This window comes from Netta rufina (genome assembly GCF_964035555.1).
Source record: "Netta rufina genome assembly, chromosome: 1".
NCBI lineage: Eukaryota > Metazoa > Chordata > Aves > Anseriformes > Anatidae > Netta > Netta rufina.
Window position 1 is genome coordinate 153,015,850 of NC_140123.1, and position 11,078 is coordinate 153,026,927.

At 52.6% G+C, this 11,078-nt stretch overlaps 1 protein-coding gene across 2 annotated transcripts; it reads right to left on the reverse strand.

The window, feature by feature from the left end:
- Positions 1-1,363: 1,363 nt before the first annotated feature.
- CBX7 (chromobox 7) lies at positions 1,364-10,698 on the reverse strand. Of its 2 annotated transcripts, none has more exons than XM_084297238.1 (6): positions 10,573-10,698; positions 9,443-9,486; positions 5,375-5,440; positions 4,806-4,872; positions 3,867-4,206; positions 1,364-1,531 (listed from the first exon to the last, which is right to left on the reverse strand). In XM_084297238.1, the coding sequence occupies exons 1-6, from the start codon at positions 10,639-10,641 to the stop codon at positions 1,386-1,388; spliced, it is 732 nt and encodes a 243-aa protein (XP_084153364.1). In that variant the 5' UTR covers positions 10,642-10,698; the 3' UTR covers positions 1,364-1,385. The 2 variants fall into 2 exon arrangements, with proteins under 2 accessions (XP_084153364.1, XP_084153363.1); XM_084297237.1 differs by having other exon boundaries at positions 1,364-1,534.
- Between the last annotated feature and the right edge of the window lie 380 nt (positions 10,699-11,078).

Consider the following 11,078-nt stretch of genomic DNA (forward strand, 5'->3'; position numbering starts at 1 on the left):
AACTCAACAGACAGCAATTCTTCCAAAACCTCAAAGTGTCACGGGCAGTCCAGCACAAGGCATTTTGAAGTGCAAGATCAGGCGGGGTCTATTGAAATGCAGACCACTTTCCTTGGCAAAGAGTTTTCAGCCTTCCAAGGGGAAGTTCCCATCAGTAAAGCAGTACAGGATCACAGATACTGTGAGGAGGCTGGAGTCACGGCAGATTATTACTCCGACAGCACAACCCAAGAATTCTCATTGCTAAGAATTAAGGTTTTTTTCCCCTCTTCAACTCCAATGCATGCCTTCCCCACATGTTGTTTACCTTGGATCTCCCAATGGCATCCAAGAACAGAATTTGCTGCTAATCAAGGTCCGTTTCTAGCTCAATTCTGTCCAATTCCTGTGTCCTGGGCCTGTGCCAAGATCTTGAATATCTTTGCAGTGCCAGGCAATGCTTCAGTTGTCCTGGTAGCCCCTCCTCTCAGGGAGCAGGAGTCAGTTTTCAAACAACTACTACCACGGACTCAGGGCAGCATTTGTCATTAATACAGAATTTGGCAAAGGATAAGAACACCCCACTTTCCGTAACGCATTTCTCACACAGCACAGACGAGCCTGGAAATCTTGTTTAGCGTAGACAGAGCGGTATGTCTTGCCTGGGCTGGGTTTCTGAGCTTTAATGAGGGCAAATCGAATTTAGGGAGCCAATCTAGGGATTTCAGGGATGCATTTCAGGCTTTCCTGCACGACCGACAAACAAACGGAGAAACCTCTGCCGTCTGGAAGGACCTGTGCTGCACAGACTTACTTACCACAGGCAGGCAAACACAGCTCTGAAGTCCTGACAGCAGGCCACAGGGAAAACAGCACTGGAGAGAAAGTCTGAACAGGCTGGAGTTATCTACACAGGTAGGATCCATCGCCTCTCGCTGCTGGATGAAGAGAGGGAGGAGGAAGGTGGGAAGAGCACTGCACAGAGAAATATCTTTATCCAGGGGATATCAATTGCAGAACAAGGCGGCAGGCTGGAGATCCAGCTCTCTTTCCACCTCCACATGCCCTCTCCCCACAAACGCAGCTGCCGCCACTTAGCAGGATAAAAGGGGAATTGTTCAGCTCGCTGCTTTCACATCGAGGAGGGGAGTCTTTGCCAGGGAAAGGGCTGTCAGTTTTTCGGATGGACAAAGCGATGACAAACACACACCCCCTATGCTGCAACACCAACCCCCCCCCCCTTTTTTTTTTTTGCGTATCTGAAAGGGGAAAAAGGAGGAAAAAGAAAAGGTCTCTGTAAACATTTTAAGGAGACATTTTGGATTTTTTTTCCTTAAGGGATAAAGTAACCCCTCCCTAGCCCCACCCTAAAAGCACTGGATTTGGGGAGCAGTGAAAACAGAGATTCAGAACTGCGCACTCCGGTCTCGGAAGAAGCCCTCGGCCACTTGTGCTTCTCTGAAAGTGACGGTGATGGAGTTGGCCGTGATGTCTGTCACTGTCACTTCGCTGGGGGGCACAGTAGGGATCCACGGGAGACTGCCATCCACATCTGCTGCAAAAGGAGAGGCGGATAAGAGCACGTTAGCGAGAGGGAGAGAGGGCGGGGAGAAGGGAAGGGAAGGGAAGGGAAGGATGGAAAAGGGGCCTCCTTCCTGACAAATGGTGGTGAAATCAGCCTGCACTGAGTCTGCACGCACAAGGAAAGAAAGGACATGGGCAAGCCCTGCCCTCAGAGGCTATGGGAAAGCAGGAGATTGCTGCGGGTTATAATGGGGAAAGCAAACGGCAGCAGGGGTGTCGAGACACACACCAGCATCAAATCAGAAAAGACACAAGGCACCAAGACCCGTTACCACCACCCAGCGCATCCCAGCAGCCCCAATCCCCTGCCATCTCACGGGTAACAGCCCCTCAGTTGCTCCTGGCAGTAAAACCCACCCAGGTGTGAGCTCACCTGCCTGCAAATGCCCTGCTGAAAAGTCAGAAATCACAAGCTCCTAGACACGCTCCACTCTTCCAACCCTCCCATGGGAGCCAAAGGGATGTAAAATCGAGGGGCTTCCTTGTACTGCACCTGTAATGCAGCCTGGGTGCAATTGTCTCCGAAACCAATCAATATTGCTTCACAGAGAAGCTGCTCTCCCTTTCTCACAACCGTCCTTTGCTCCCCGATAGCTCCTTACAAGAAACCCAAACTTTCCTGCGCTTTCACACTGTAAGAATAATGAACTGTCCCACTCCCAATCAAAACCTCATTTTTAGGCCCTAAAGATAAACACAAAAACACAGAGAGGATGGAAAACATGCCCTCTCTCTGCCACCCTACCTGTACTATACTCTGCTGTCCCAGCCTAGGCAAAGAACATGGGAAAAACATCCCCAGGAGGGTATTTCCTGGCTTCTGTCTCAAATATTTGGGGTGTCTACTTTCACCTCAGGAGGAGTTCAATCCACCCTGGCGCTAGGTGGAATTCCACACATGCCATGTGTTGGTGGAGAACTGTTTCACGTATCTCTAGTGCTGTCCACCCTTCAGATCCCCATGTGCTTTAAAGACCAGCACTTCTGGGGGAGAGGAGCCCCCAACGTTTGGTCGCTGCCAGGACGTGACTCCGAGTTCCTCTGTGCCTGCCCCATTGCTGCCTCTCTGGATTTCAGTCGCCGTTTGAGTCCCTCTCAGAAAGAAGAGGGGCTGGTGCTGATTCCCAGAACACAGCCCTCTCCCAAAATCCTGCCTCACCCAGCCTGGCTCACAACTGCTCCTAGCAAGGAGTAGCAGGATTCCCTCAGCTACTACAAGCAGCACAAGCCCTTGTTTTCCACTCCTCGGGAAGGCTCACACCTTCAGAAGCTCTAATAATGCACGGATAGAGTTTCCCTGGTAACTCGGAGCAACACGCACATCCCACAGCTCTCCTGCACAAGATGCTGGTATCCCTCCCTCCCTCCCCAAAATGCCAAATGCGCTTGGACATCTCCCATGCCTACACTCCCGCTGCCTACTCGGAGGGATCAGGCAGGAGTTACCATCCTCGCTGCATCTCTCACCCCCCTCGCACATAGCTCTGCAGCAAAGGACTTCAGAGAGGACGCGGGGCGTGGGGAGGAAGGGGAAGGAGGGGGCAGAAGGAATGCGCCGCGGGTTCCTAAGGGCATTCCTGTTTGCTCTCAGAGCAGCACTAGGAGAGGAGCGCTGCTGTCCTTGCTTGCCCACAGCCTGCCAGCAGGCAAAACCCGTGCTGGCGCGTGGACAGAGGCGGAGCTCGTCACTGTCACACCTTCGTGTCACCTCTGCTGGGGGGAAACTGGAAGACTGCAGTAAGTTCCAGTAAGTTCTGCCTGTTTGCTCACACTGGGAGGGGCACTGCCCGCTTAAGACTACAGGCGCACACTAAAGCAGATCAATCACTGAGTGTTGCAGTTGGAAGGGCCCCACAAGGATCACCCAGCCCAACTCCTGGCTCCACACAGGACCACCCAAACCTCAGGCCATGTGTCTGAGGGTGTTGTCCAAACACTTCTGGAACTCCATTGGGCTCGGTGCCCTGAGCACTGCCCTGGGGAGCCCGTTCCAGCACCTGACCAGCCCCTCGGTGAAGAACCTTTCCCTAACGCCCTCCCCTGTCACCTCTTCGTGCCGTTCCCTCGGGTCCTGTCGCTGTTCACGACAGGACGGTAGATTAAGATAAATCAGCAGACGAAGACGTACTGACATCCAAACAGGAAGGGATTTGCAGGCAGGAGGGCCACAATACGAGCCAACGAGAACTGCTCTGAGGACCTGACCTAAACCGCAATCCCAGGATGGGGCAAATAAGGGGGAAACACGTAGAGCATCCTTCTCATGCCCCAGAACTTCCCAGTGAAGGGGCGTCTGGCCTTACCTTCTTTGCTGGTGTTCTGCACGGCCTCCCAGTCCTCGGGGCTTTGCCTGGCCTCCAGGCCCACCGCATCGTTCAGGAAGAACTCACACCTGCAGTTCCGGCTCTCCAGGCTCGTCATGCGGGGGAACTTCTTCCTTGACAGTCGCAGGTACTTCTGGTTTTTGCGTTGCTTCCGGAGAGAGAAGGGCAGGACTGTTCCCCCAGTCTTCTCTGAGAACTCTGCCTGCCCTGTCTTGGCCCCTGGCAGGCTACTGTCTCCTCCTCCAAACCTCCGTGCAAGAGAGAAACAGAGCTTCTCCTTTCCCTTGTGGGCACTCCTCAAGTCCATGCCATACAGCCGCTGCCAAGACATCAACACAGCAAGGGGCAGAATGGGAATCTGATAATAGCCAGGGCTCTCACCTGGGAGCCGGGAATCTATCCTCAGTTCAGCCCCTGAGCATCTAGGTGACCTAGGAGAAGTCGTTCTGCTCCTATCACACTGTTTCTCTCACTTTTTCACCTGCCATCTGAGCTCTCTCTCACACGTGCAGCCTGAGATCGGCTGCTTTGCGGGGCACCAAAGCGTGCTGGACCTCCACTTCCAAGCAGCTACTGCCTTGCACATGTTGGAAGCTCCAGGCCCAGGGTGCAGGTAAAGGCCATGCAAACCAGGTAACTATTTGCAACCACCCAAGTCCAAAATCTAGAAGATCCTATTTCAGAAAGCAACAGCTGGTTTTCTTCCTTCGTTTTGTTTATTTTTTGCCCCTTCTTCTCTGCCTTGCTAGCCGCTGTTCGGCTATCAGGTTAAAGGAACCTGCCTACCTACTGATTTAGCTGGCTACCTCCGATTTTGTCCACGCAAAAACCAACGGGCAGTTTCCACTTTCCCGCGGGCAGGGCAGCAGCGCAGCAGCTAACCAGTCACAACTATACGGTAGAAGAGCAAGAGGCTACCTGCAGCAGGAGGCGCTTGGGTTTGGGGCCTCTTTTTCTGTACCCTGAAGCGCGGTCTCTCTCTTCCCTGTGAAGGAGGAACACAAATCAAGCCAAGCACCAGACACCACAGCACAAAGCCTACTCAAGACCTCCACCTTTTGCAGCAGAGCTCCCTCGCTTTCTCCATCGAAACCCAATTAGGAGCAGCGCGGGCTTGGAAAGCACTCCAGAATTTCTTCGTGTAGGAGTGAAATTCTTGCAACAAGGGGATTTTTCTCTGACTTCACTGATCGAGGATGGGTTAGGGAAACTTATCACCTCACATCACTCCAGTCCAGCCCTGGGCCTGATTAAAACCTGAAACTGACTGCGTTTTGGCTCAATGCTGCTTGTGTTTGGCCTTATTTCCCAAACAGTGCCAGCCCTGCCTTATCTGCCTCAGCAACAACCGGGGTACAGAGATGGAGCAGGGCTCATCCCTACTCATCTCATCTTTGATTGAAGCAGGGTACTTTATACACGCTACGAAATAAAGACAGTATTTCCTTTTCCTGCATCCAGGGAGAGAAAAGAACATGCGCCCTTACTTTTCTTCATAAGCCACTACCAGGCGAGGGTCCAAGATATGATCCTCTGGCTCCCATGTGCTGTATCTGAAGAAAAACATAAGGAATATAAAGTAAACAACGTTTTAATGAAACATTCTCTCTGCAGGGCTGCTCCCAGCATGCTGAGGCCCTGGATACTGTCTTCACAAGGGTCAGCGGGGCCTGCCACAACATTGCTGGAGCTCTGAGGAATCCCAGCCATTCCCCCCAAAAAACTTCCTGCCAGACACCACCTCCTCTTCCCAAAAACAGGCAGGGCCAAGCATCAGGCAGCAATTTGTCGAACAGGGAAGGCTTTCTTCCCCTGGGCTCCCTCCACAGTTTGCAAAGCCTCTGCAGAGGCACAAGCTGTTTTGAAGACAACGCCTAACCAGGTCACATTTGCAGCACTCCCACAAGTCCAGTAAATCCATGGGATGCGATGAGATCTGACACAGCTTTCTGAAAAATAGGTCTCTCTTAATTGAGAGCGCTCGAAGATTAAAAGTACGCTTTCTCACCTGCATTATTAATTACCTCTAATCACCGGAGCCTACAGTATTTATTTAAGAAGAGTTCAATTTTTCTCCACTGTTGCCATTCAACTAAACATGTTTAGGCTTGGGCCCCCAGGCAAGCTGATGGCGCCTTTCCAACTCTTCCTCGGCTCCCCCTGCAGGTCATTTCGCTCTCAGAGGCCATCGGTGTTTCAGTACCAAAGCAGGAGGAACACACCTGCACCGTGGTTAGGGCTACTGAAACTACTCAAAATAAGCTGGATGCTCTAAAAGTAGCTTGTGAGCAGTGTCACTCACTGCCCCGTCTCCCTCTGGGATAGCCAGAGAGCTGTGATGGAGCCAGCTGCTCAGGAAGGTTATGAACCCACACAGCAGGCCACACCAAAACCCGTCCCCAAGGGGCACAGCTGCTCTTGATACCAGAAGCAGCCAAAAATTCCCCTTGTAAAAGGTTTCTGGAGGGTGGAAGGGTCACAAGGCAGGCCTTGCTGTGGGTTTATTCTAAGAAATTGTCCAGAAAAGATGGGTGGCGTGTCTCTAGTACGCAAACTCAACAGCAAGAAAGCAAGGCTGAAACCCCAAATGCCGCCGGCCATTCGGTTTCCTGGAATGTGAGGCCCCAGGCCTGGAGACAGAGCTCCTCCGGCCCCCGTGAAGAAGGCCAGACATGAGATATGGGTGGGTGGCAAGAGTATCCGTGCCTTTCAACTGGGGGAAAGCATTTTTGGATGCTTCCATTTCTGGATGAAGCACAGACTGCACACGAGGGCAGGTGGTGCATGCATATATGTATGCAGGGGAGGTGGTTTGGCAATGTTTTTCTTCTACCCCATGAGCAGATGAAATGGAAATGAAAACACGGGAGAGCTCCTGGAGAATGGTCCTACCCATGAAGGTGCAGTTTTTACAAAAGGGAGGAACAAAAATATGAAATTCAGGTATCCCAACGTGCACTGTACATCAGAGGGTTAAGAACAGACGTCTTCATAACCATCTGATCCCTCCCTCCCCTGCCCAAGCCTCCTGCAGCAACCTGACTGTGAGCTGTCAAAGCCAAGATGCTGTTTGAACAGAGGAAGGCTTCCTCCCAGCTGCAGGGATTCTGGCACTCGTTGTACAAATTTAGGAAAAATAATAACACTGGGGGGAGGAAAGGGGGGAGGCCATCAGATTACTTTTCATGGGCAGGAGAAGAAAGAGGATTTGCTTTTTTTTAAAAAAAAAAAAAAAAAAAAAAAAGAAAGAAAGAAAAATGAATAATCCACAGTGGGTGTTGCCTTTTTCTCTGCAGCTCAGTTCCTGGCTTCACTGCAGTGGCAAAACACTGCACATAAAAAAAAAAAAAAAACAGTTCAGTTTGCCACACACGCACACACACGCACAGAGCTATATATACGGGCACACACAGCCCAGGCTGCAGCAGAACTGCAGAGAGCAGGCACTCTGGAAAACATAGATCATATGATCCTCCTCCCCCTCCTTCTACTCCTCCTCTTCCCCCTCCCCTCTTAACTCCAACACAAGTTGTAAACAAGCTTGTAGCTAGAATCAGGCTGTAACTCCTCCATTACCTGACTCCTGCAGTAGGAGCCAGCAATCTGAGGAGCAGGGCTCGAACGATTCTCTTTGAACTGTGAAATACCAAAAAAATGGCAGAGCAGCCAACTGCAGTCCTACCCTTGCTCTCTCCTCCATGACGCCTGCAATGGGAATCATGGAGTAACCGGTGCAGAGATTACAGAGCAATGCGACAAGGCTGGGGAGGGGAATGAAACGAAAACACGACGAGGGATGAGGAAGCAGATATTGGAAGGCGAAGACGCAAACAGCTTGTGGTGCTGCATGCCGTCACAGGCATATTTCTGCTTAGAAATAGGGAAGAGAGGCTGCTAGCAGGATGAAAGTGGCTCGCATGCTCCAAGCATCCTGTTTTTAAGCACCTCAAGCCACGGAGTGAACAGTTAAAGATAAATAAATCAGTGCTCTTCAAAGCTGGAGCATGTGGGAAGAGGGAAGGTGTTTGGACTTCTCACAGCATCACAGCAAGGGAGCCTTTGCACCCCCTTGCTCCCGGGGCAGAAGGCTGCGCTTTCAACTCCCAGAACAGAGCTCCTGTTTCCCCCCGAGTTTGATCCAAGATGCAGGGCAAGGAAAGGCAGCCGCTCGAATAAGGGCTGCTCTGTCAAAAGAAACACGATACCGTGCCTCAATCCATCTTCTCCTGCAAAGTCACTGGCCAAGAAGGACCTCAAAGTGTTTGTGGAAAGGAGAACAGGACAAACATTGGTATTCTAGCCAAATGGGACGATGCCTCACAGCCTAGAAATGTTTCCCAATCTCTACCAGTGATTAAATTAGGCTTTGCTACTTGGGAGGGAGAAGTGGTCCAACAATTGAGCCAAGCTACGTGGCAGCTGGTACTCAAACACACAAGGTTATGCTCCAACAGCAGAATTCATAGTCAAGAACAAAGTCACCCCCCTCCTACCACCACCACCAGAAAGAAAAAGCTGCTTATTTGTGCGTGCCCTCCAAGGATTAGGCATGCAGAAACACATTTCAACGTCTGAAACACCGGGTACAATCTGTCGGGACAACATCCGAGCAGCCCCCTCTGCAGCTGCACGGATGAGCTAGCAGGAATTCCCTTCTGCTCAGCACCATCCAGCGCAACCGCACGCGTAGCGCAGCCGTCGCCACGCGCGCTGTGCGTGTGCACAGCTACAAACAGAAAAGCAGACGGGGCCCTGCACGGACCGTGAGGCCGTTCTGCTACAGGGCTGACGTCGTAATATTCTCCAGTTACCTAATCTTTTTTTAATCTCAAAGCTTTTTACAGATTGTGTAGGCACAGAGCAACCACGCTTCCTCAGAGGCAGCTGCATTTTGATAGAGAAGTATCTGTAAACAGTGCGCAGCAATGCTGTAAAGGGACAGATTTATTCTGTTCTTCTTGCAATATGGCAACCAAAGCAAAAGCAGAAAAGGCACTCAAAACAACAAAAGGTTTCAGACAAGGAAATGAAGGCATGGCGGTAATTTTCAAGGGGCAAAGATCGCCTCCGTTTGGCTGCCATCAATAAAACCGAAATATTGCCCTTTTCCTTTGTGACTTGCAGAGGGGATATACAGTAGGACTGCAAGACAAGACCGTCACCTTGTTTTCTATTTTAAAAGACTGCAAATAGCTCTACAAATAAAGCGGGGTCCTCTCGGTGCTGACTCAGAAAAGCAAGCCCCGTGCCAAATCCAGAAGAATCAGGGTTCCTTGTTAAACTCACGCTGAATTTAAAAAGCCACGTATCTAGAAAGCATCTCAATGGAATATTTCAGTGGTGGCAAAAACCAACCCGAACAGACTGACACACGGTTTGTATCCCTCGGCTGCCAGTCCGGAAATAGTACAGAGTTTTGGTTTGTGGCTCTTTGTTTGTAGTTGTTGGAATGAGGCACGAGGTTACACATGAAGAACGAGATGCTCAGCTGCAGAGATACAGCGAAACCTATAACCGAATATTAAAGAAAAAAAGACAAGTAAAACACAACTTACTTCGGGGGCCATCCTTTCCACTTCACCAGGTATTCTACTTTACCCTGAGGGCGGAAAAAGGAAGAAGAAAACAGGTGAACTCTGCAACCAAATATGGGCTACGGTAAGAGGTGCAACCAATCAACAGGACTAAACTCTGCAACCGAAGAGCTCATTTCCCATCACTTTATTTTCAAGAGAAAGCCACTTCCTCGTTCAGCTGTGCTTGCTGCACCTCTTCCCCCAGGACACGGGCACACAGGGCTATTTAGGAGTGCCTGAACTACCATTGGATCGGGATCAGACCTTTGCAGAAGCTAGCAGGCAGAAGCCCAAAAGCCAGCCGGCGAGCCAGACTGCAACCATCCCCGCGTTTACAGGGAACGCTTCAAGAAGTCAGCATGCATAAACGTGAGAGGGAGATGCATGCCAAGAGCAGGTGTCAAAGGAATTTGTTTAAGCAGGGAGGAGAAGGACAAGATTTCCGATCCTATGAAGCATCTCTTCGGCATGTTCCCTTCCAGTTGCTACACGCCTCACAGGAGCGCTGCTCCATCCATCACAGCCCGCCAGCCTCTCGACCCGAACAAACAGCAGTTCACAGCCCAACTTGAGAGTTAACCGTTTATTTGTGCACTCCAAGTACAAAACCGAAAGCCAAGCAGCAGCAGCAGCGCATCCAAGGGCCCTGAGGAGCACGGGCAATCAGTGCTGCCTTTAACAGGATACGGGGGGACTTGCAAAAACACTTCCCCAAGCAGGGCAGCGGCCTTCAGGTTAGCGGGAGGATGCCAGCGCTGCAGGTGCACAAACCTTTACACAACAGTGGAGGAGCCAAAGCGAGCTGCAGCGTGGGGCTTATCTACCTATGGGGGGGGGGGGGGGGGGGGGGGGGCAGGTCCCTGATGTTTGGGAAGGCGACCCTATGGGGAACTTCGCAAAGGCGCTGCATCCCCTATAACCCCTTACAGGGGGGTGCAGCCCCCCCCCCCCTCTGCCCAAAACCTATCCGGGGATGCCCATTTCGCCTCATCAGCGACCCCAACCCCCCCCCCAAGCCCTGTCAGCGCCGTGAAAAGGGGTCGGTCCCGTGAGGGGGGTGTGTTTTGGGGGGGGGGGGGGGGGTCCCCGCTGCCCGCCGCGCTGCCCACCTTCCGCACGCGCTTCTTGCGGATGCTCTCCACCGCGAACACCTGCTCCCCGATGGCCGACAGCTCCATGAGGGCGTGAAGGGAGCGCTGTGGGGACGGGAGGGCGGCTGTGGGGACGGCCGTTGCCCGGTGGCGGCCGTTAACGGCTCTCCCCCCTCACACACCCCCTCACACGCCCCCCTCCCCCCCCCCCCCCGCTTTAGAACCTGCGCAACGTTTTCCTCAGGCGCGCGCGGGGGGCGTGGCCTCGCGCTGGGCGGGAACCGCCTGAGGGGACGCTACCGCCCCCCCCTCCCTCCCCTCCCTCCATCGCCTCATGGCCGCCCCGCTCCCCTCACGTCCCCGTCCCCTTTCTTCCCCCGGTTTTTCTCGCTCCGGGGAGCACCGAGGGGATGAGGGAGGCCCCCGGCTGCCGTCAGGCGGCGAGCCGCCGGGTGGCAAAGCGTTAAGAGGGCGGGCTGAGGGAGGGGAAATGGCGCCCGTCCCCCCCCTCAAGCTCCCGCCTC

Excerpts from the sequence above, each read along its gene's own strand:
- CBX7 (XM_084297237.1), bottom strand. The coding sequence starts at position 10,641 with ATGGAGCTGTCGGCCATCGGGGAGCAGGTGTTCGCGGTGGAGAGCATC. Across the intron at positions 4,873-5,374 it reads GTAGTGGCTTATGAAGAAAA|GGAAGAGAGAGACCGCGCTT; the intron begins GTAAGGGCGCAT and ends CCTCCTTCACAG. Across the intron at positions 4,207-4,805 it reads CCAAGCGCCTCCTGCTGCAG|CGGCTGTATGGCATGGACTT; the intron begins GTAGCCTCTTGC and ends ATGTCTTGGCAG.